Genomic DNA, 22,779 nt, shown 5'->3' with positions numbered 1-22,779 from the left:
AAAAAAATTTTTTTATTGGAGTGTAGTTGATTTACAATGTTGTGTTAGTTTCAGGTGTACAGCAAAGTGAATCTGTTATACAGAAGCTCTTCTGTTTACCCCTTCTGTTGTTTGAGGTCTTGAGTCTGTTCTACCAAAACATCCCCTCCTGCCCTGATGGCCTTCCCTCACCAATGTTCCAAAGCCCTTTGGAATTCAGATCCCGCTCCTGGAGTAGAGTTCCCTAACCCTGTGTAGCTTCTGCATCAGGACTCCGACCACCCCAGTGCCCCCCTGCAGCCCAGCGACTCCCAGGCATGCGGGGAGAGCAGGGAGGCTCAGGACCCACCCCAGCCTCCATTAAGAGCTAACTAGAAACCGCCCTGCGGTGTCACGCTTCACTGTTTAAAAGATGCTTTCACTTACATTACGAGAAGCTTAGGGTTGTAGCTTTACCTCTGCCACTGAAAAGCTGTGTGATGCTAGGCAAGTCCCTTAGCTTCTCTGGCCCTGGTTCCCAAACTGAAAAATAGGGATAAAAGCATTCATCTGTCTGGGTCATGAGGGAGTTCACAAGAATCCAGATGGGCGAGAAGTGCTTTTGGAAAACATAATATGCCTGAAGAAATGTGGCTAATGAAAGCTCCGTTCCAAAAAGACTGCCTCCTGGGCCGTCTCCCCCTTGTGCCCGCACCCTGGGTGCGGGCGACTGCTGGTGGCTGACGACCCGCTGCCCCTTCCTGCCTGGCAGTGCCTGGCAGGGCGGGTGCTTTGTAGATGGATCTCTGCTGACCACTGACTGATGGGTGTGAGGATGAACTGTTTCTGCATCCCTCCCAGAGAAACCCTGGAGCCCCCTCCCTGGTCCTTTCCCACTGCCAGTCAGGAGGGTCCGACTCGGTTCTCGTCCAGCACATTCTCTGCGGCCACCACCTGAAACGTTGGAGGCTCAGGAGGTGGTGCTGGTCAAACTCCCCCCAACTCTGAGTGTGACTTTCCCACGGAATCCCAGGCTCGGAATGGAGAGGACTTGTCCAGGTGGCACAGCTAGAAAGCAGTGCAGCCAGCGGTGTGGCCACCCCAGTGTCCTGCCTGCCCCGGCAGGGTCAGGTGCTCTGATCTGGGATCTGTAATGCTCTTTGCATATTTCCTTTCACAGCACTTGGTGCGTTGTTCGTTTGCCTCCTTCCTGAGGACTGAAAGCATCTCCCAGCCCTACCACTGGCCCCATTTTTGTGTCCCACGCCTAACCCAGGGTGAGGGCATCTCTGCAGCACACGTGGCTGTCTGGTAGTGCCCTCTTCTCTTCCCCAAACAACCCTGAGCACTGGCTCTCTTTGACACCCCCGCTGAGAGCTCTGCCAGCTGCCTGGGGTGCCAGAGATGGACGTCTTCCACGTCCACATCTCCCCCGAGTTTGCTGAGTTGCCTCCCGTCCCCTCTAATGCTCCCATGGCTGCTCTCCCTTCACCTCAAGCAGACTTCCCCAGGGCCGACCTGCTCATGCCTGTGTTTTACAAACGGGCCAAGCAATCACAGCATCTCAGCCCGGACCCCGCCATCACCCCCTGCTGCTGGGAGGACTCACCCACCATAATTATATTCACTTATCCCAGTTCTGTTGCGCTTGAAAACATTTGGCCTTTCATGAGCTAAACTGATAGTCTGCTGTCTCTCTGGGCTTAGCATACTTTGAAATTGTGAAGGTCACCTGCCTTGATGTGGAAACTTCTGGAAGACCAGAATCAGGCCGATGGAGTTTTCTGTAATGTTGAGTATCTCCTGTGGGCTAAGCATTGTGCCAGGCTCTCTCTGAGTATTCCCTCATTGATACTCTCAGCCATCCTGGGAGGAAAGGACTGTAATCTCATGTTACTGGTGAGGAAACACACTCAGAGGTCACACAACTGCAAGTGGTGGAAGTGAGAGTCTTGCCCAGCTCAGCACGTGGGTGAAGCTCGTGCTCTTTCCATTAACGTGGTCCTCTCTTCATACGACGAGTGGGTCATCCAAACAGGACACGGGATCACCAATGACTAAAGGAATAGTGACTGTCCCTATGGGATCATTCCCATGAGCATACTGTCTCCCAGCTTGAAAAACAACCGTTCCTTCACTTCACATCTCCCTCCAGCTCATCCTGCCCCCCACGGAGAGCCAAACTCCTGAGAAGAGTTGTCTATACCCACCAACACCACTCATTCTCCTCCCCTTCTCACTTGAACTCACTCCAGTCTTTCGTCGACCGGAACATCTCTTGCCAAAGTTCTCCCTGATCTCCATGTCACCAAATCCAAAAGCGGGTTCTCAGTTCTTATCGTGCTCAACCTCTCAGCAGCATTAGACACCGCTGCTCAGCCCCTCCTTCCTGAAACACTCTCACTGGCTTCCAGGACTAGGCCTCTTGGTTCCCCTGCTCACGGCTGGTCCTCGTGTCCTCTGTTGGACCCCACTGCCTCCGGAGCCCCAGTTGCCTGCAGCCCGGCCCAGTCTTCTGACTCTTCCTCTGTCTACACTGACCTTAGTCTCCTGGCTTTGAACACCCCTCAAAGGCTGATGGGGACCCCCAAAGTTCTGGCTCCTACCTCCACCTCTCCCTGAACTCAGAAACCTTTTGTCTCACAGGCTCCTCGAACTTGCGCATAACACATGCAAAACCAGACTCCTGCTTTCCACGCCCCATAACCATCTCACCTGCAGTCGGCCCCGTCATGGGAAAGGGTGGCTCCACTTCCCCAACTGCTTGGGCTGAATCCTTCTTTTTTATTTTTTTATTTTTATTTTTGGCCGTGCCCCTTGGCATGCAGGATCGTAGTTCCCCAAGAAGGGATCGAACCTGTGCCCCCTGCAGTGGAAGCGCGGAGTCCTAACCACTGGACCGCCAGGGAATTTCCTAGGCTGAATCCTTCTTGTTGCTCCTCCTCATACCATCCAACTGATCTGCAACTCCTGTCAGCTCTACTTTAACGAGACCCAGAACCTGACCTTTTCGCTGCCTTTGCTGGCAACACCCGATCCACAACACCTCTCTCTCCACCCGGGGTCTTTGCAGCAGCCTCCGTTCTGCTCTCCTTGTCTCCGTTCTTGCCCTTGTAGCCCATTCTCCACATACATTCTTCACTGAGGCCTTTCAAATGTATGAGGCCTTTCAAATGTAAGTCAGATGCTCTCACCCCCCTGCTCAAAACCCTCCAAGGGCTCCTGTCCCACTGGGTCAAAGCCCAGGTGCTCTCAGTGGCCGACCAGGCCCCAGGGACCCTGACCTCGATGGCTGCTCTGTGTCGGCACATCGGCCTCATTGCTGTTGCCTTCTCCTCAGGGCCTGACCTGCCTTCTTTTCTACCTCAAAGGATTACACACACACACATTTATGTGTTTGTTACCTGTCTCCCTTACTAAAATAGAAGCTCTATGAGGACTGGGGCTTGTTTGGTTTGACACCGTATTCCCAGCACCAGCACTTAGCTGGTGCTCAATAAATAAACACTGGTTGATTGAATAAATGGGCTCTCAGGGTGCAGGTTCCCAACTCACGACTCCACTGCACCTCAAGCCCAGGAGGGAGATGGGCTTGCGGCCCAAGGAGCTGAATCTCCAGGTCTGCTCTTACTCCGTCTCCTAGAGCTGAGTGTTGTCCTGCACATGGAGGCCCTGAGGTATGAGGACCCTGAGGCCAGACATCAGAGCAGGATGCATGTGGCCGACACGGGGGCAACATGCCAGAGCACTGCTGACCGCTGCTAGCTGCCAGAGAAGGATTAGTAATAATCCCTGCCATCCACCCAGAGCGTTCCAGTTTACAAAATGCTGTCCCATCGGCGTCGCATGTGGGCCCCACAACTGCCCAGGCAGAGCAGCGATTATGGTCCCCGTTATACATATGACAACCCTGAGGTCCCTGAGGTTAAGGGTCTGGCCTGAGACTGCACAGGAAGTGGCCGAGCCGGGTACAGAGCTAGGCCTCTTCACACCATGCCTGCCACTGCATCCTGCCCAGAGCAGTTTTTATCAAGTGAGACCCCTGGCACCGATGGGCATATTTCCACTCTGAACAAACCACCGAGTAAAAAAAACCACAAATCATTTATTCTTTGGTGGTCTACACAGGCACTTAAATACTGTATTGCTGTCACGTGGCTGCCTGTGCAGGCCCCCGGAGTGGCTCTGGGCCTGCGTCCTGAGCCCTTGGTCAGGCCCAGGGGGAGAAGGCCGTCCTGCTATGTCCACTCCAAGAGCGGCAGCACCATGTGGACGGCTATGAGCAGAGTCCCCTCAGCGGGGGCAGACCTAAGCTCCCCACTGCTCCTCACCCGAGGCTGGCCAGTCCAGGCTGCAGGACGGAGCTCCTCACGTGGGTGATCACCGTCCACACGTGAGCTGTCAGAGCTCATCCTTGTGCCCTGACTCACTGCTGGGGACAGACCCCTGTACGGGCTCGGGGGGGCCCTCCTGGGCTTCTTGGGGCTGCTCATGTGGGAGGTCCGTCTCTTCTGGGCTAAAGAGCATCTTCACCAGGTCATCCGCCTGCACCCTGTCCTGCAAGGACAAACCCCCGGCTGTCAGAGAGGCCTCTGTACCAGGCACTCACCATCTCTCAGGTGCTACTTCCTGGAGAACAAGAAGGCTCTTCTCCAGTGGCCTCCGAGCTCATCCTAATCCCAGCAGGTCCTACTCTTTGGGCAGAGGCAGCAGAGGTGGTACCCAGCGAGGGACCAAGAACCAGGATCACTCCCCTTATTGTCCCCCCTGCCCCCCACCTGAGCCCCATTCCCAAGGAACGAAGAAGGGCCGGGGACCACGGTGACACAGTGCCGAAGCGAGGAGTCTCTCTGGACTCCCAAGCCCAGGGCTTCTTCCACGTCTAAGCATCGGCAATGGGACTGGGGAAGGCGGAAGCAGAACAAGGGCCCTGCCAGGAACAGGTCACGATGGGCGCCAACTGCTCTCACCCGCTCGCTGTGTCGAGCATCCAAAGTGAACCACAGGGCGATGGCACAGCGCTGCCCTCTGGTGACAGCCTTCACTCCGTGAGGGTTTTCCGTGCCTGAAGAGAATCCCACGGCCCTTCCGCACTGGGGCTGCACCTCTGCCTAAAGGGAACGACGAGGGGGGTACACAGGACAGAGACCATAACCTGCCTTCAGAAGGGACAAGGGGTCATTCAGGTCCAGGAGGGGTTGGCCCCTCTGCCTGGCTTCCCAAAGACCAGAGCTGAAGAGAACAGGTGACTGGTCAGAGGCCCCCTGGTTTGGGGAGGGGAGTGCTGGCCACCAGGAAGACCAGCTGGCCATTCTGCCCACTGCACCTTGAGGTTTTGTCTCCCCTCCCAGGGATGGGGACAAGGGCGCACTCACCGTCACGGTCTTGGCATCTAGTTCAGTGAAATAAAAGTTTCCTCCGTCGAAGTCTGCGTTCAGGTAAAGAATGGCACTGGGAAAGGCAGAGAGCACCTCGACACCGACTTCCTCTTCCCGCCCCTCAGACACCCACGGCTCCAGTGCCTTTATCTCCAAGTGCTCCCAACCAGCAGCAGGAGGCGGGCCTTCTCTGAAGCCTCACGAACACGACTCCTGACCTTCCCGCCTCCCTACCCTCGCCCCTGAGAATCCGCCATGCCCTTCTCTGGGGTGCTTCTGTACCAAGTCTACCTTTTCCTGTCCTACTCTCACACTGCACTGTAATGATTCCAGTTTTATCTGACTCCCAATCCAGAGGGTCCTGGACGCTGGGAAGAGCTGGTCCCAAACATGCATGTGTCGGGGGAGGGGGCAGGGCACAGGGCCCTGGGGGCGTCAGAGCAGAGCTGGCACCTGTAGTCCCGGAAGGTGTAGGCGGGGGGCTCCTTGATGCACACGAGGGCCTCGGCGTTCAGGATGCAGTTGTCCACATGGACGGGGTGGCTCCCGTCCTTCCTCTCAGCCTGTGCCTCTGCGGCCAAGGAAACACACGTTAGCACTGGGGCACCTCAGGGGACACTGCAGCTCTCCTGCTGGCATGCGAGGGGAGGGGGTCACTGCCGACCAGCTTCCCTTCCTCTGGTTTGATCCACGTACTCCAAGTCTTTAGACACATAGCAGCAAGACTAACCTTAAACCCTTAACCTTGGTGAGTAAAAACAAGGCCTCACCCAGCCCTTCACTGCCTGCCGACTCTTCCTGGCTTCCTGGCTTCCCGCTGCCCAGGCCCCAGGGCCCCCACCTGGAGGACGGGACACACACAGTTGCGAGTCTGGCACATTCCCTGGGTGTGCCCAGATTTTGATAGAATTCCAAACTTTCTGAGGGAGAGTAAAGTCCTCTAATCTCTGCTGCCCATCAGGGTCATATCGGCACCAGGGGCCGCTGAAGGCTCTGGCATGACAGACCCGGCTGTGGATCACGCGTGGTTCCTGGACACTGGCCGTGCCTCACCCCTCCTAGGGAATGCAAAAGGGAATGTGACAGAGGGAGAGTGAACGATGAACAACCTCCAGCCTGCCCTAACTTGTAAAATAAGTAGTTCTCTCAGAAATTTGGTATTTAACGATTAGTGACAGAGAACTTGCAACGCAGATCGTCATTCACCTAAGGACACCTGTATGCCCAATACCAGCGCTGAGAACCACTGACTTACAGGATGCAAAATACTCTTGAATGCAGCGCTCCGTAATTTGGCTTCTGAGGACCTCACCAGTCTTACGTGGCTGCCCCCCGTCCCCCCTTGACCTTACGCTCCAGAAACGGCCACTTTCTTAGTCCCCCCAGCTGCCGGTTGCTCGATGCCTCCACTCCTTTCCTCATGCTGCTCCCTCCGGCTCGAACGTCCTCCCGCTGCCCCGTCTACTCCACAGCTCCTATTCATCCTGCGCAGCTCTCATCACCTCCTCTGGGAAGCCCTCCTGACTCCCCGGGGAGACTGACTCGAACTTCCTCTGCTGCACTCATTGCACTGGTTTACGTTGGTTCCCCAGCAGGATGAAAGGGACCATATCCTGCTCTTCTCCGTGTCCTCCGCATCCAGCTGGTGCCTGGGTGGGCAGCGTGTGCTGCACGGGGGCTGCGGGTTGAGGGAGGCCCACCTTCGATCGCGGTGCGGCACACCAGGTGGGAGTAGGAGAAGTAGAGGGGGCTGTCCAGGCGGAAGTAGGACGCCATGACACGCCGCACCTTCTCCGTCACGTTGTAGTACAGGTGAGCGCTCTGCAGAGGAACCTTCCCTTCCTGTCCCAGCTGCCGAGGAGACCAGTGGTCAGCTACGCTGCACGCTCCTCTGCGGGCCAACAGAGACCACAGGGGCGCCAGGCCCCATTCCTCGTGCCCACCAAGGACCAGCCCCTCTGCTTCCCGTACACGACTCTCTGCCATCGCCCCCTCCCCTCACCTTCACACTCCTCTTTATGAGTAACCTGCTCAGAAGTACAGCGGTTCTTCAGAAAGCGCTCTCAAGCTTGGGGTATCAGTCTTGCTTGCTTGCCTCATTGTTATTACACTAATAGCCATGGTTCAAAAGTCAAGCTCACCCAGCATGGTTTATCCTGCCTCTGTGGCAGCTGGGACGCTGACAGGCAGACACTTTTACCTTTCCTACCACCATCTCCAACTCCTCCCCAGAGCCTGCACGTCCCCCTCCCCCTTCTCCACACTCTAGAACACAGTACTGACCTACCTTGAGGGCCTTGAAGACAGTGACGCCATAGAACTTTTCGCTGGGAGTGTGTGGGGAGGTCTGACCCCGGTAGCCATCTCCTAAAGTTGCTGCTGCCTACGAGGCCCCAAAAACAGGTGGAGTTAGCCAGGCAGCTGAGGGCCCAAGAAGAGGTGGTCGACTGCCCGCAGCAAGGGGCAGGCAATCGTTCAGCACCTAAGAGGCACCTAGTCGGGGGAGGCTGGGCCCTTAGGGAGATGGTATGGTCACCGGGTTCCCTCACATTGGTCAGTCTCTGCAGCTCCCGGCACTCATCGTCAGAGATGACACCATCCATCACCACCCGCTGGGAACCGTTCAAGACTTTGGAGGTCATGGTGAGTCTGACACCGTCATAAAGCAGGGGGCCACCTGCAAAGCAATAACACCGGCTAAATCCAGCAGTAGTTCTGTCCAGACACTCTCCATCAGATATTGCCTTGCTGTAAGGAAGAGAAATTCCAGTTGTTTCCTGTTCACCAGAGAAACCTCCCGTTTGGTCGCTTACAAAGGTAGGGTGGTCCAGAGGATGGAACTTAGAGCTGAAGGGCAGGAGATCCAAGTCCTGGTCCACAGCTGTTGGCTCCTGGGCTTTCACGCATTGTTGAGGAAACATCATAAAGACATTCCTAAAACATGAGTTCAGGACCAGAAAGAACTGGGTTTGACTCCTGGATCCTCCACTTACTAGCTGTGTGACCTTGGCAAGTTACTTAACCTCCCTGAGCCTTATCTCATCTGTAAAACAGCATCTACCTCGTAAGTTTGATGTAAAGAACAATATGACAACTTAAAAGTTTAGCACGATACTTGGCACCTAGTAAATGCTTAAAAGTTTAGCTACCATCATATCATCATCTATTTAAAATGAGGATCTTACAATCTGCCCAACCCACTTCCCAGGCAATTATGAGAATCAAGAGAAATAACAGGGTGAAAGCTCTCTGAAAACAAAGGAATGCTGGACAAATTCTTTAACGTGCTAATCTCATTAAATTAAGCACTTGTTAATTGAAGCAACTGTAGAGTAAAGGCCAGCCTTTCTCTCTTCTATTTCTCCTGGTGTCTCTCTGTGCTGGGGACATACCAGAGACCCAATTCGACTCCACCTATTATTTACTGAGGCCTCAGCGTGTGCCAAGCACTGTGCTAGAAAAGGCAAGGGATTAACACCTGAAGACAGCACCTGTTCCAACAATTACACAAATGACCAACACAAGGCAGACCCTGTGAAAGTCCAAAGTGCCTTGGAAGTTCAACAGACATGGGGGTGGGGATCCCAACTGGCCTGGAGTTTAAGAAAGGCTCTGTAGGGTGGATCTGAGACGCCTCACGGGGAGAGATGATGGGAAGTGTATAGGTGGAGGCACAGGCCTGAACAAAGACTTGTGAGCAGAGAGAGGCTCAAGGACGAAGAGAAGGTATAAATGGGGAATGGTAGAACATACGGTTAAAGGGGCAGGCAGGGAGGACGGCATCAGAGTCCCTGTGTTTGGAAGACTGGTCTAGCCCCCAGGTGGGAAGGGGCAAGGACAGATTGGAGGAGAAAAGATGAGTGCAGAGAGGAGGGGCTGGGGACCTGATGCACGCCTGAGGCCATGGGACAAGAAAAGGGTTGGGGAGAGAGAAAGAGAGCAGAGTCCTAATTGGCAGGCCCCCCCCGGAGGACTGGAGGGGATGGACAAGGGGGGACCAAAGGAGACCTGAAGATTTTGAGGCTTGGTAACAGGACAAAGGATGGCAGCTGGGAGAAAACAGTTTGGGGGTAAGGAGAGAGGACAAGTTTTCTCCTATAAATACTTACTGAAGCAAACTAAACTAGTGTCACTGTGACTCAGGAGCCTTACTTCTTAAACAAAGGCCAATTCTCAGTGCTCTTTGCAGGTGGAAGTCCCGTGGGTGAGTGAAGAAGGGCCACGGCGGGGGTGAGCCCTGACCCGTGCCAGCTCGGATCCTGAGGCTGCTTTCTAAGGGGAGCTGCCCAGCTGACATGGGGACCACCAGCCTTGCTGCCCCCATGACAGCCGAGGTGGCCCCACGCTCGTCCTCTCACCTTCCCGGGTCAGCCTGCTCACGTCCATTGACTCCTTGGTCTTCTCTTCCACGAGGGTCTCAATCTCCTTCATAAGGTTTCCGATCTCCTGGGAGATGCGGGCGGCTGTTTCCCGTTCTGACCTGTGAGCACAGCCAGTCTGAGGGCTATATTCCAGGGCCAGCCCAGGCTCCCACCCCAGCTTCCCAGACTGGACCTGCCCACCCCTTGCCAGGAGTTCACATCTGCCTCTGCCTGGGCTCAGGAAGCCTCAAGTGCTTCATCACACCGATCCAATCATGCAGTCTCTTCAAGGCCCTCACTTCTGTTTCTCTTGCAGTCTCTTGGGAATCACCTCTTCTGGAGTCCATGAATCCTAAAAGCAGAGCAGGAAAAAATGAACAGTGTCGGGTGACCTGCTGAATCGTCCAGGTCTCGATGCACATACTAGGGCCTACAGGGAATCCACCTTCTCCCCGGCCTCCTTTCAGGAGATAAAGTGAGAGGTCTCTGGAACTGAGTCACCTGTACCTGGCTGCCCAGAATCTCCCGTCTCTCGTCCACGCAGATCTCCCGTTTGGCTCAACCCCCGAACGGCCCTCTCCCCAGAGGCACACGGTGTACAGCTCAGCCCATCCCTTGCATCCCCGCCCCACTCCCCACTCCGGCTCCCTGCACCCTGGCTCACCGGGTCAACAAAGGGAATTCCGAAAACATCATAAGCGAAGAAGAGCAGTTCTTTCTCCAGCAGGCTTCGCTGGTGGTACTCCTGGGCACTCTGAGGAAACGCAGTGGGAGGGACGCCCTGGTACTCAGCCCTGCCGCTGGCTCTAGCCCGCACCCCCCGCCCCTGCGTTCCACACTGTTGCCCCCAGTGCGACCCAAGGCTTCCTCTCCCACTATCACTAGTGTGTCCGTCCCCCCGTGTGGGACAAGTCTCACGTCTGTGCTCAAGGGTTCCTCTTGCCTGACACAAGCAGCCCCTCTGAGGGTGGCACAGCCAGGCTTCCCTTATAGGGAAACAGCCCCCCTTCCTTTCCCTGCCGTTAATCTCTGAGACAGAAAACCTGAGGATTCTCAGGAAATACTCTTTAAGAAAGGAAAATTCCTTCTTGACTTCTGCAGGAGTTCAACACGCAGGGGAAGAAAAACCTAGGTGTTAGGTGACTCCTGCGTTATTCATTTAATCTTTACAGCCATTTTTGAGGTTGATAAGATTATCCTCATTTTACAGACGAAGACACCGAGGTTACAGAGGGGATATGCAACTTGTTTGAGGTGACACTATAGGAGATGGTAGAGCAGGGACCTACATCCAAGCCTGGGTCTCTCCAATCCTAAAGCCCACGTGCTTTTTCCTATGCCATCTGCCTCCCCTCAGACTTGGAGTGGACGGTATCCCTCCCAGGAGTTGGGCCAGTGCAGGAGCAGCTGGGTCCAGCATCCGGCCATTCCCACACGTGCTCAGTGGTAGGGCTCACCCAGGGCAGGGAAACTAAGTACCTTCTGGGGTCACATCTTTCCCTAGGTGCCCTGCTAGTCTCCCAGCAGCAGAAGAAGGAAGGAAAAGAAAAAGAAGACATCATCAGTTGAAATAAAAGATGAGGGCAATAAGGAAAACTTTAAAGGTGTCAATGAGGCCTATATCACCTGTTATATTTACCCAAGAAGAAGATGGAAATTTTCTCCTAAGGAGTTTAAATAACTGGCCTCCCTCACCTAGTGCTGGACACCAAGCTAGGTATGTGTTATCTCCTTTAACGCTCTCCAACTGCTCTATGAGCCTGCCGGGAAGCAAGTCCCACTTCTACCATTTACTCATTCAACACCGATTTACTGAGTATCAGCTATGTGTCAGAACTGTGCCGGCACTGGGATAAAGCAGGGAAACAGAGATTCCGGCCACCGTGGGCAGCCATAGGCTGCTGTGCAAGTTAACTCACTTCCTGGAGCCTAAATGTCCTCATCTCGAAAATGGCAAGAATAGTGCCCACCTCACAGGGTGCCTGTGATGATTAAATGCGATGATGGGTATAAACCATCTAGCTCAGTGCTTGGCCTGGGACAGGGCTCAACAGATGTTAGTTACCTTCTGTCCAGAAGGGCAGTTCTAGTTAGAAATGGTAGACTGACCACTTATTTTCCCTTTCTGCCCCAGACTCACTAATATGACCATAAAGGGTCAGGGGGAGGGGTCTTAACCAAGCAAAGAGACTAGGAGAGGCGCCATCTCAAATCCAGACGGTCACTATCTAGCAGCCAAAGAGGACAACGACAAGGTCACCAGTCTCCATATGGGAGGGGGTGGCAAGAGGAGCGTTATTTCTATTAGAGACTCTCAGGATTGCAGATCCAAGAAGGAAGAACCTTGGTTTTTAACTTCAGGGTAGGTTGGTGACCCCACCTCACTGGGTTGTTATGAGAATCAAACGAAAGAAAAGCTATGAAAAAGTTTTGTAAACTATAAAATGCCACACACATTTGAAGGGTGCTTATTTTCCACAGTAAGCGCCACAACAACCAGAATGGGAGGTCTGCTACTGCCGCATCATCCACCTGCTTCTCCCAGTGAACAGAGGAAAAATAAGCCACCCTGGGCTGGAGTGCGGGCAGGGCAGGAGGCTGTGAGGGCGGTATCCTGCCACCCGTGTGCCCCGGGGCCAGCGCGGTGCACGTGTCTCCCAGGCTGGGAATGTGGTGCCTAATTAGACATGGAGAGGAGGGAGGCATGAACCCCCTGCCCCACCGCCAGTTCCACCTCTCCCCTCCACCTGGTCAGCTCCCCTCCTCCAGCCCCCCGCCTCACTCAGGCCTCAGCAGCTCTCTCTGCTCCGTGACGGCCTCCAGCACCTCCCATTCTGAGCCCTGCCCCATCACGTCTCGTCAGGCTGCTTCAAACCCTTTGAGGGCTCACCACTGCCTGCTGCACACAGTAGGCTCCAAGGTCCTGGAGAGGCGCTCAAGACCCCTCAAAAATCTGACCCTCCCGGGCCTCATTGCCTGCAACTCCCCAGCACCATCTTCCGTTCACATGGGACTGTTGTCCAGGTGGTTTGCATATGCTGTTCTCCATCTAAAAGGCCCTTCTCTGACTCGTTCACCTACTAAAAGCTTTTAAAACCAATTGTCAACACCACTGCCTCTTGTGAAGCCTTCCCGGACCCGCCAGTTGCTTACTTTTCCTCCGTGCTCCCACTCTAGCTCGCTGACCCCTCTACTATGATATTCACCACAGCATTTTACAAATCTTGGATTGTACACCTTTCCAAGGTGGTTTTAGATGGCATTCAAAAAGACATGAAAGTGGTACAAATGTAGCTAAAAGAAACTCCCGGAGTATCGATAGACATAAATAGAAATGTTCAGTTCTCCCCCGCTCAGCCCCTGACCCACAGGCCCGTGCCTGGGGGTGCGGGGGTTAATCCCGATGAACAGTTTCTTACCAATCTGTGCAGAAAGTTAAAAAACTTAAAAGTATATATGCATTACCAAAAAACGTAAATAGAATACCACTACAGTTCTATGTCTTCTTTCTCTTTACCTAAAATTACATCACGGAGACAATTTCATATTGGTGCGTAGGAATCTACTCAAGCAACATAATGGTTATCTTGTATGTTACTGAATGAACGTGCCATATTTTATTTAACCAGTTCCCCAAATTGATAGCATTGAGCTTGTTTCCAGTTTTTTGCTTTTAGCGGCGGACTTCCGATGCACACCTGTGCACATGTACCTTTGCACGCTTGTGTAGTACAGCCAAGGGTGAATCCCCGGCAGTCAGATCGCTGGGTAAATGAACAGTACAGTTTGCAGCCCTACCAACAGCCCAGGGGTGTGCCTGCTCCCCTACATGTGTCCAATAGACTTGTTGCACACACAACTGAGGGGCCTCTAGAGTAACTGTAGCTATGTATCTTTTTTTTTTTCTTTGACAAAAGGAAAAACTGATCCAAAGTTACAGCTATTTTTATAGACTGTAAGATTGGGTTTTGGAGAGGCCAGCAGGACACAAGTGATTGAGGGTCACAGTGACAAGCCACCCCATCTCAGGAGGTGGCTGAAGTTGGAGGTAAGAAAACCCGCCGCCTGCTACTTGTGTACCGTCAGCAAGACCCCTGTGACGCCACCTGTCCACACAACACTCTGTACAGCACCTGTCGGCTCACTACCTCATTTGACCCTCACACTCGTCCTGTGTTGAAGACAGAGCAAGAACCGTAATCCTATTTTACAGAAGGAGAAAATGAGACTCAGAAGGGCAGTGCAGCATGACTAAGATTCCACATGATGTGTCAAAAATCACATGGTTAGTAAGTGGAGGAGCCAGGACTCGAGTCCAGATTAGTGACTTCAAATCCACCTCATTGTTCTGGGCTCAAGAAGGAGAGGATCTAGGGCCTGTGCGAGGCATATGTACAAATATCGAGGTTCACAGTATTGAACTTCACTAAGTTAAAAACAGAGAACTTTTCATGTTTTTAATACAAAAATGATACCCGTTCACCGCAGGGAATTTAGAAAATATAAAGGAGCAAAACACAAAAATCACCCGTAATTCCAGAAATAGCCATTGTTAAATGAACGGCACAAAGTGCAGTCCCCCCAGCAGTGCAGGCGTGGGCCTGCTTTCACTTCAGTGCCTTCCGTTTTAGTCTTTCTATTACATAGATTTTTTTCCCTTGTTTTGGAGTGAGATGGGTATAATGCTGAAACAGGGAGAGATCGAACAATGGCAGAAAGAAGCGGGGGCGGGGAAGAAAATGGAGGCAGAAAAGAGGTGAGTGAAAAAAAAATTTAGCATGAAGTAGAAAACGATAAATCTTGGCCAAATCAAGTCTCAAAGTGGAGGTGCTGAAAAAGGGAAAGAACATGGCTGCTTTGCAGTTCTGCTTTTCCTTGCCGACTCGGAGAACAGACTTCTGGGCCCAGATCGTGCTAATTAAGGTTCTGGCTTATTCCCCGCTTTCTGTGCACTCACACCCACCCAGGCAACCTGCCCCCACCCTGCCCGAGCAGCCCCGGCTCCTTCTCCTCTACCCCACTCTCTGCTTTCTGGTCTGGGTTCAGCTGGCAGCCACCCGAAGTAATGCAAGTCTCTCACCTCACGGGGGCCGATGGATCTGGCTTGTTCTTCTCCAAGCATGGCTGTATAGTAGGCCAGATTCTGGCTCATCACCTCATCATTGGGGAAGAAGAGGAGATAGGTCTTGGCACATTCAATGGCCTGTGTGTAATTCCCAACTGCAAAGGGGAAAAAATGGCTGAGAAGAAAGCGTCGAATCCTGGGTACCGTGAACCGCCTCGTGTTCAGTCTCAGCACAGCTCGAGGCAACGATGACATGGCAAGGTGGCACCAGCTACATAACACGACTGCCTGATTTGGCGGGAGAAATTACAGAATAAATTATAGAATATATGATTGATTTTTAAGGTGCTCAGTGCCTGCAAGTAATTCAAACATTGGCCTTAATACTCCCAATCATTAGACCAATTTCAGGAATATTCCCCTGTCTTCCTACTTTTTTTTCCCTATGGATTATCAGAAGAGAAGGGAAGATTACCATAGCAGCTCGTCTCTTTGGCAGAGCTCTTGTTGATATGTGTTGGTCTCCTCAACCATAAAAGTGTATATTCTTGAATATGCTGTAATGCTTAGCACACAGTGGGGACTCAGTAAAGACCCGCTGACTTGTTGCTTTTCTGGATACTGACAGCCCCCTCACCTCACCCCAGAGCGTCAGTGCTACATGAGGGAGAAGGGTGGGGAAATGCCCTGTGAGCTGGTTTAAATGGAAGCACACCCTTGCCTTTACTATAACTTAACTCAGGTGCAAAATGAGATTATAAATGTTACAGAGGGGACCAGAGGGTGAGGTCCTAGAGTCTCCCTCCCCCAGCTTTTCAGGCTGCTGGTACTGCTTCTTGGGAGGTGGCTTGTAACAAGGTATTCAGGGATCACCTGGCATGGTGCCTGCCAGAGCCGAAGAGAGAAACCAAACAGCCTGAAGAAGCACAGTGGCCATAATCCCTGCCTTCCTTGCTTTTGGCTTAGCGCAAAGCAGCTGAGAAAGAGAAAGGAGGCCTTACTGTTATAGTAGGCAAACTGCAGATAATTATAATGCGATGGGAGGAAGTCTTCAAAGGGCTTCTCTCGACTTGGGTGGGAAGCAAGCTCCGTGACACAGTTCTGCTTACAGCTGAGGACCTGGATGTAATGGTCTGAAAGGAATCGAGGAGGGGGAAGAACCGTAAGGTCAATTTCCAGGATTCAAATGCTGCTTAAGATGAACAAATTCAAGTGGAAGCAATTTTCAGTCAGATTCCCAGATTTAAGAGATTCAGGAATGAGGCTGAAGATGCTGTGTCTGCAGAAATCACGTTGTCGCCCTCAGAACCCAGAGGCCTGGCCGAGGGCTGGGTTTGGGCCCCGCACCTGTGATGGCCTGGAGGAGGTCAGCGTTGTACTCCAGGTAGTTGTAGCCGTCGTAGTCATAGGGCCCTTCACAGAGGGCACGGCACTCGTCGTCGGCCACGAAGTACTCCCGCAGCGCCGTCTCCAGGTGGGGCACGGCTTCCTGCAGCTGCTCCTCGGAGTAGAGGCGCACTCCCAGCCGAAACTCGTGCTACTGGGAGGAAGGGGTACTCAGATGCAGGGCAGGCTGCCGACAGCCCTCCCTCCTTGCCCACGGCCACCTCCGCGGGCATCCCCGTGGCCCTCTCAGGTTACGGATGCAAAGGGTGCCTGCTACACAAAGAAAGCCTGCTGGAAACGGTCTTTACTTAGTCAGTCTTTACATCTGACTTTCTTTGGAAATTTGAAAACATTTAACTCAACCTACTTGAAAGATATATGGGAATTCACTGTCATTTTCTTGCACTGTTTTTGTAGGGCTGAAAGTTTTCAAAATAAAAATTTAATAAAAAAACATTTAACTCTTAGCTATCAGAATGTGGTTTGAGGTGATGAAAGCAATCTTTCTAGCAGTAAGGAGTGATTTGGGCTGCTGCAGCTGATTATGGACTTTGCTTCTGCTCTCTGTGGGACACGGCTCCCTTCTTGCGGACAATAACCATTTTCATTTGTCACAGAATCACTAAAAAAGAAAAAAAAAGAAAAAAACCCAAACTGTGTAGATTTGTATAATGTACTAGATGTACACAGTTTACTTTTAAAAGTCATTTTGATGTTGTTTCTAATATGCCTATTTCTAAACTACAACATAAGCCCTTTATGAAAATGCTATATTGGGACTTCCCTCGTGGTCCAGTAGCTAAGACTCTGTGCTCCCAATGCAGGGGGCCCAGGTTCAATCCCTGGTCAGGGAACTAGATCCCACCTGTGGCAACTAAAGATCCCGTGTGCTGCAACGAAGATTCCCCGCAGGCCACAACTAAGACCCGGCGCAGCCAAATAAATAAATAAATAAATAAATAAATATTTTTTTAAAATGCTATGTCATCATAGACAATACCTCCTATGGGACACAGACTTTTCCTGCTAAATAAATAAGAACATTGAGGAATACTGTACCACTCACTGTAGTGAAAAGCAAAAACCTACATGACCAAAAAAATTTGACAAGTAAACAAATACAATGTGTGCATAAGACGGATTGTCATGCAGCCACTAAAAACTGTGTTTTCAAAGAAAATTTGAAGACATGAGAAAAGACGCATCATATAATGTTAGTTCAAAAGAGATGATGAAAAATACATACACAATATGATGCCAAATTAGGTTTAAAAATTAGAAATACTGAAGACTTAAAAAAGAGGCCAAAATATCAACTACTGGTTTTCTGAAGGTGGCACTATTATAGATGATTACTTTCTGTTTTTTACGTATTTGCATTTTTCTAATGTTGTACAATGAACATACATTACTTCTGTAATCAGAAAGCAACCCTAGTGAACGTCACTATAATAAAAAGAAAGAGCGAGAGAAAGGGATAGCGTTTTTTGTTTGTTTTTTGTTTTCACCATATGGGGTTTGGCCTCAAGATCCTTGAAGTCGGCTTCCTTCACCCCAGACATGGTTTGGTAATAGTCCAGGTTCTGACGCATCTCCATGTGCTCAGGATTGCCCACGAAGAAGGTATGAGCTGCTGCTACAGCTTTCTCCAACTTGTTTATCTACGGGTGAAGAACAAGAACATGGTTGTCACAGCCAAACCTTGATGGTTTGTGTCCAAATGTGCAGTTCACAGTAAACAGGAAATCCCCGCCTTCCTGAGCCTTCCACTCTGTGCCTCGGCCCCTGCCAAGCCCAGAAAACACACCTATTGCAGGAACTACATACCAGAGATTAGAAGCACGGGGCCCTGGGCAGGTTTTCAGCTATTTCCCAAATCAGCATTAGGGATTCCTCAAATTACAGGAGGCAATGCTTCAGAAGTGTAAACATTCTATTCTAAAACAAAGGTGGTATTGTAGGGGGAATGCTATGGAAGACTGACTGCCTAAATAATATACTCTCGAAATTCAGATGTGGTGACTAAGCTGAAGAAAGTCTAAGGAGTCAAGGATTAAGGGGTAGGAGAGAAACAGCAGTTAACAATTAGACCATGCCGGAGAAGTTGCTTAGGGGGAAAAAAAAAAAAAAAAATATATATATATATATATATATTTTTTTTTCCCCCCCCTGCATACGTGTTTTTGACACATTCAAGGAAAAGGTGGGTGGCTGAAAAGTCTTAAGATCCTATACAAAATCCAGACATGGCATCTTCTAACTTTTCAAAGCCCAGGGCTCATGAGGTTAAAACAAGTGGCTATACAGAAATCTGAGGGGGGAAATGTGCTACAGGTCACAATCATGCCCATAGCAATGGACTCCAGCATATCAAAATTACACAGCTTCATATGCAGAATCCAAAATAAATCACTAGGCGGGTCCGTGTGGGTCTCCAAGCCGCCTGCTTGGCAGCGGAGAGGTCACGGCATGAGGCCACCGCCACAATTGCCGCAAGGTCGGAGCGCTGGGCTGCACTGTGGCCTACTGCCGGCAGGAAGGGAAGGATCGAATCGTATTTGTGACCAAAGAAGACCATGAAACTCCAAGCAACGCGGAGCTGGTGGCCAACGACCCCAATGATCCTTAAGAGGAGCACTGATGGATCCTGCCCAATGGAGACATCAGCTGGAACTGGCTGTGCCTTGGGGGCACGGCCAGCGGCCCGTGTGGGGAACAGTTCAAGGCGGCCTTTTCCTGCTTCCACTGCAGCAGAGATGATGTCAAGGGGTTGGACTGTGTAGACCAGTTCCAGGCCATGCAGGAGTACTTCGGTACCCGTACCTCTATCCCCAGGAGGAGGAGGAGGAGGAGGAGGCGGAGGAGGAGGAGGAGAAGAAGCCAGCAGATCGATTAGAGGAATCGGCTGCCTCTGAGGTCACCGTGACCAAAGAAGAGGAGGGGTCCAGCTAATGAAGGCCTGGAGTGCTGGGCTCCAGCCTCCTTCAGAGCGTATGAACCTCTCCAAGAAAGTGTCTCTCCCTCTGTTGTTCTGTGCATGTAATGTACAAAATAACGTATTGTGCTGATCAGGGGTCTTGGCCCCTTGACATATACACTGAAAAATGGGGTGTATGTATGTGTACCGCACATGAACCTAACAGCGAATGTAGCTGCCGCTTCTGAATTCTCTTCTCAGATTGTCCTGAATTTTGCCACTTTGAAATAACGTGCTGAATAATCTCAGCAAACAAAAATCATTATCTGAGAGTGTCTCTTGTGAGCGAGCTGATTTATTCTGATTCCTTGTATCCCTTTTAGTAGATTTTACACCCAGTTGGAAAGTGAAATAGAAACAAAACATCTTCCTTTAAAAATGCTGGAGTGGGGCCGTTCCTTGTAGAAGGGGCAGGATGATCAGCCCCTGAGTATTTGATGAAGCACTATGCTTCATTTCTGATATATTTTGGTTTCCAGTTTGCATTGAGCTCCAGGATTTCTATATTTGGAAAACAGGGCTTTGGACCCTCTGAGTGACTCCCTTTGTAAGTGAAGAGAAAGGCTGTTTTTTTCTGTTCTTTTTATTCCAAAAGCCCTGGTTTGGGGTCTGTGTTCACACTGGCTCTGTCTCAGCCTGTTTAGATGCAATGTTCTTGAGAGGTGGGGACCTAATCATTATCAAAGTAGCACCGAGAGAGGAAACGGTGTCAATTAAAAGGAAAACATGATTTTTACCTGGAAAAAAAAAATCACTGATGATCTAATGATTAATTACATGGGTTGTGGTGTCGGACTGGTGACAAAGGTAGGTTTAATTATTCACTTGTTGGGGCTTTAGGCAAGTTAAAGTTTACTCTCTAAACTCAGTTCTCTAATCAGTCATCTGGAGATAGTACTCGCTACCTCACAGGATTGCTGGGAAAGTTAAATGAGAGGATATATATTCAGCTTCTAACACATGGTGCTGGGCACATATTAAGTGCTTAATAAATGTTAGCTCAATAAATATAAATCCTAGCACGTTAGTAATATGCTAAGAAAAATATTTTTTCTTTTCTGATCATCAGTACTAGTAAGTGCACACTAAACAACAAGTCAGCCCTGGCTGTGACCCCCAAATAGCTAGGTGACCCACTGTCAGCAATCCCCATCTCTGTGCCTCAGTTGCCTTAATTATAAAATTAGAAATTCTCTCAAGTCTGTCCCTTTTACGGATTGATTCTCTCTCCCATATCTTTCAGCACTGCTCTTGCCTTTCTCTGTTCTCCTCCATCTCCACACCCCTCACCCCACCCCCAGACCTTCTTTACCCACTAAGCACGATGCACCTCATTTCTTTCTCTTATGTGGACAACTGCAGTCATCTCCTAATGGTTCACCCTGTCACCACTTTCTCCTTCTCCCAAGGCCTACGTCACATGGCTTCCAGAATAAGCATTCTACAACCCAGTTCTGATGATGGCTCCTTGAAGCCTGCAGAATTCTCTTCCCACTCTGGCCCCACTCTATCGTGAATGGTCATCCTTCCTCTCCTCTAACAATATTTGGGATCAGATTCAAATGTCACCTCTTCTTTCAAGTCTAACTTCTCTGACACAAAGCTAGATTCTTCCTCCTTTGTGTTCCCACAGCTGGATGTACATACCCTTTTAGTAGCCCTTACTACTAAAGTGACTCTTAACAGCAAAGCAAGGTAACACAAAAAAATATAAGGTCAATCATTTTAATTACCTGTACAAGAACTGGGATGTAGTAAGTATTCAATAAATGTTTGTCAAAGAATTTTAAAAAGTGCTGTTAAGTGACATGACCAAAGACATAGCCCAGTTATTTTGGTTTCAAGTCCAGCACACTTCTGGGAAACTAGGAGGAATGGACCAGAACTGTGTAAGCATAATGCCTGTGGAAAGGTGAAAATTTGAGGTCCCCAAGATTTTCTAAGTCTCTCTTCAGGTTGAATTGAAGGTCTGTTAAACTATGGATATAATAGATACCCGGTACAGCTCCTTCTTCCTTTTTTTAAAATAATTAATTAATTAATTAATTAATTTTTGTCTGCGTTGGGTCTTCGTTGCTGCGCACGGGCTTTCTCTAGTTGCGGCTAGCTGGGGCTACTGTTTGTTGCGGTGCGCAGGCTTCTCATTGCGGTGGCTTCTCTTGTTGTGGAGCATGGGCTCTAGGCGCGTGGGCTTCAGTAGTTGTGGCATGCAGGTTCAGTAGTTGTGGTGCACGGGCTTAGTTGCTCCGCGGCATGTGGGATCTTCCAGGACCAGGGAACGAACCCATGTCCCCTACATTGGCAGGCAGACTCTTAACCATTGCACCACCAGGGAAGTCCCTCCTTTTTCCTTTTTTCCCCAACAAAATGGGCTAATAACAGCAGTTACTTTACAGGATAGTGCCAGGATCTGGGCAAATGAATTAATAAACGCAAAGTACTTAATAGCCTGAAAGTATGTGTTGGCTCTCATTATCATCATAAATCAGAAGCACTCCAAATCTATGTATACACTTGGACTTAAGGCACTCTGGAATTCCTAAAAATACTCATTTTCTTTGGAAACCTGACCGACCAGCCAGAGGGTCCCTTACAGGGAGGGGCCAGACAGCCTCTACTGGCGACGTGGCAACCTCATGTCCTGAAAGAAAGCTGCTGCACTCGGGCAGCAGGAAAAGCATCACTGAAAAGCGAACAGGAAGGAAGATACTGTAGAAAGGTCCTAGCTTCTCACTCGGTAACTTACAACAAAATTAGGATCAGAGACCCAAGCTGCCGCTGTAGTTCCCTCTAAGAGGCCTCTCGGGGAACACAAGACCAAGTTTTGCTTGGTCTGCGCCTTAACCGCAGCTGGATCTTTGGGGTCACCATCTGCCTATGCGAACCGGCGAGGCTGGTCTCCCGGCAGGGTCTCTGCTCTCCCTGGATCCGGGAAGAGCTCCTTGGCCAAGACGCCACTTTCCCTCTCCGCGAGCACTTCCCTGGCTCCCCAAGTTCCCCCAGGCCAACCACACCCAGAAGGATCCCGGCCGCCCCGAGGCCCAGGCAGATCTGCACCTTGAAGTAGGCGACCTGTAGGTAGTTGTAGGGGCTCCGCTTGCTGAACTCCAACTCCAGCTCCTCGCTGAGCGGGTGGGTGGCCGACGGCCCGAGGCAGCGGCGCAGGCAAGCGGCGCGGCGCAGCAAGCCCCCGAAGAAGCGTAGGTCGTGCAGGGCGGCGGCGCCCGAGGCCTGCGCCAGGCTGGGGGGCGAGTCCGGGTCCAGCTCCCATGGGAGGTCGGCGGCACACCGCGTGCGGCAGCGCAGGCGAAGGGCGCGCAGGGCGGCCCGCGAGCGCAACGCCCGCTCCATGCTCAGAACCACCCCGGCCCAGTCACCGCGAGCATAGGCCGCGGCCCCCTCCGCGAAGAGCAGATCAGGCGCCGTCATGTCCCATTCCGCCTCGGACTCCGCCTCGGCCCGGCAGGCAGTGGTGGCAACCGCCAGCAACGTGGTCAGCAGCCTCAACGAGCGCGCCGCCATGACCGCTCAGACCTAACGGGACCGCTGGTTACCGGCCAGGGAGGCCAGGGAGGCCCGAGTCCCACCCCCGGGAATCCCCGCCCCGGAGTGAAGCCCCGCCCCGAGTGAAGCCCCGCCTCCCAAACCCAGCAG

At 51.4% G+C, this 22,779-nt stretch overlaps 1 protein-coding gene and 1 pseudogene across 2 annotated transcripts; one reads left to right on the top strand and one right to left on the bottom strand.

Moving 5' to 3' along the window:
• Positions 1–4,043: 4,043 nt before the first annotated feature.
• Positions 4,044–22,719, bottom strand: P3H1 (prolyl 3-hydroxylase 1). The gene is made up of 15 exons (XM_082387833.1): positions 22,183–22,719; positions 17,657–17,809; positions 16,110–16,299; positions 15,764–15,895; positions 14,778–14,917; positions 10,362–10,451; positions 9,997–10,049; positions 9,695–9,816; positions 7,886–8,013; positions 7,624–7,719; positions 7,037–7,187; positions 5,790–5,907; positions 5,334–5,409; positions 4,929–5,069; positions 4,044–4,515 (listed from the first exon to the last, which is right to left on the bottom strand). Exons 1-15 carry the CDS (start codon positions 22,645–22,647, stop codon positions 4,360–4,362), a joined length of 2,211 nt encoding a protein of 736 aa, XP_082243959.1. The 5' UTR covers positions 22,648–22,719; the 3' UTR covers positions 4,044–4,359.
• On the top strand, positions 18,060–22,176 carry LOC309610516 (mitochondrial intermembrane space import and assembly protein 40 pseudogene; annotated as a pseudogene). Its single transcript has 2 exons — positions 18,060–18,072; positions 18,623–22,176. The product of its transcript is annotated as a mitochondrial intermembrane space import and assembly protein 40 pseudogene (transcript).
• Positions 22,720–22,779: the final 60 nt, after the last annotated feature.

This window comes from Balaenoptera borealis (assembly GCF_965194805.1).
Source record: "Balaenoptera borealis genome assembly, chromosome: 1".
Taxonomy (NCBI): domain Eukaryota; kingdom Metazoa; phylum Chordata; class Mammalia; order Artiodactyla; family Balaenopteridae; genus Balaenoptera; species Balaenoptera borealis.
The sequence above is the reverse complement of the archived record's forward strand: the minus strand, read 5'-3'. Positions and strand labels throughout refer to the sequence as shown.

Coding starts and splice junctions, on each gene's coding strand:
- P3H1 (XM_082387833.1), bottom strand. CDS start 22,647: ATGGCGGCGCGCTCGTTGAGGCTGCTGACCACGTTGCTGGCGGTTGCC. Junction 5,908..7,036: donor GTGCCGCACCGCGATCGAAG/GTGGGCCTCCCT, acceptor CCTTGGCCGCAG/AGGCACAGGCTGAGAGGAAG. Junction 5,410..5,789: donor TACACCTTCCGGGACTACAG/GTGCCAGCTCTG, acceptor TGCCTTTCCCAG/TGCCATTCTTTACCTGAACG.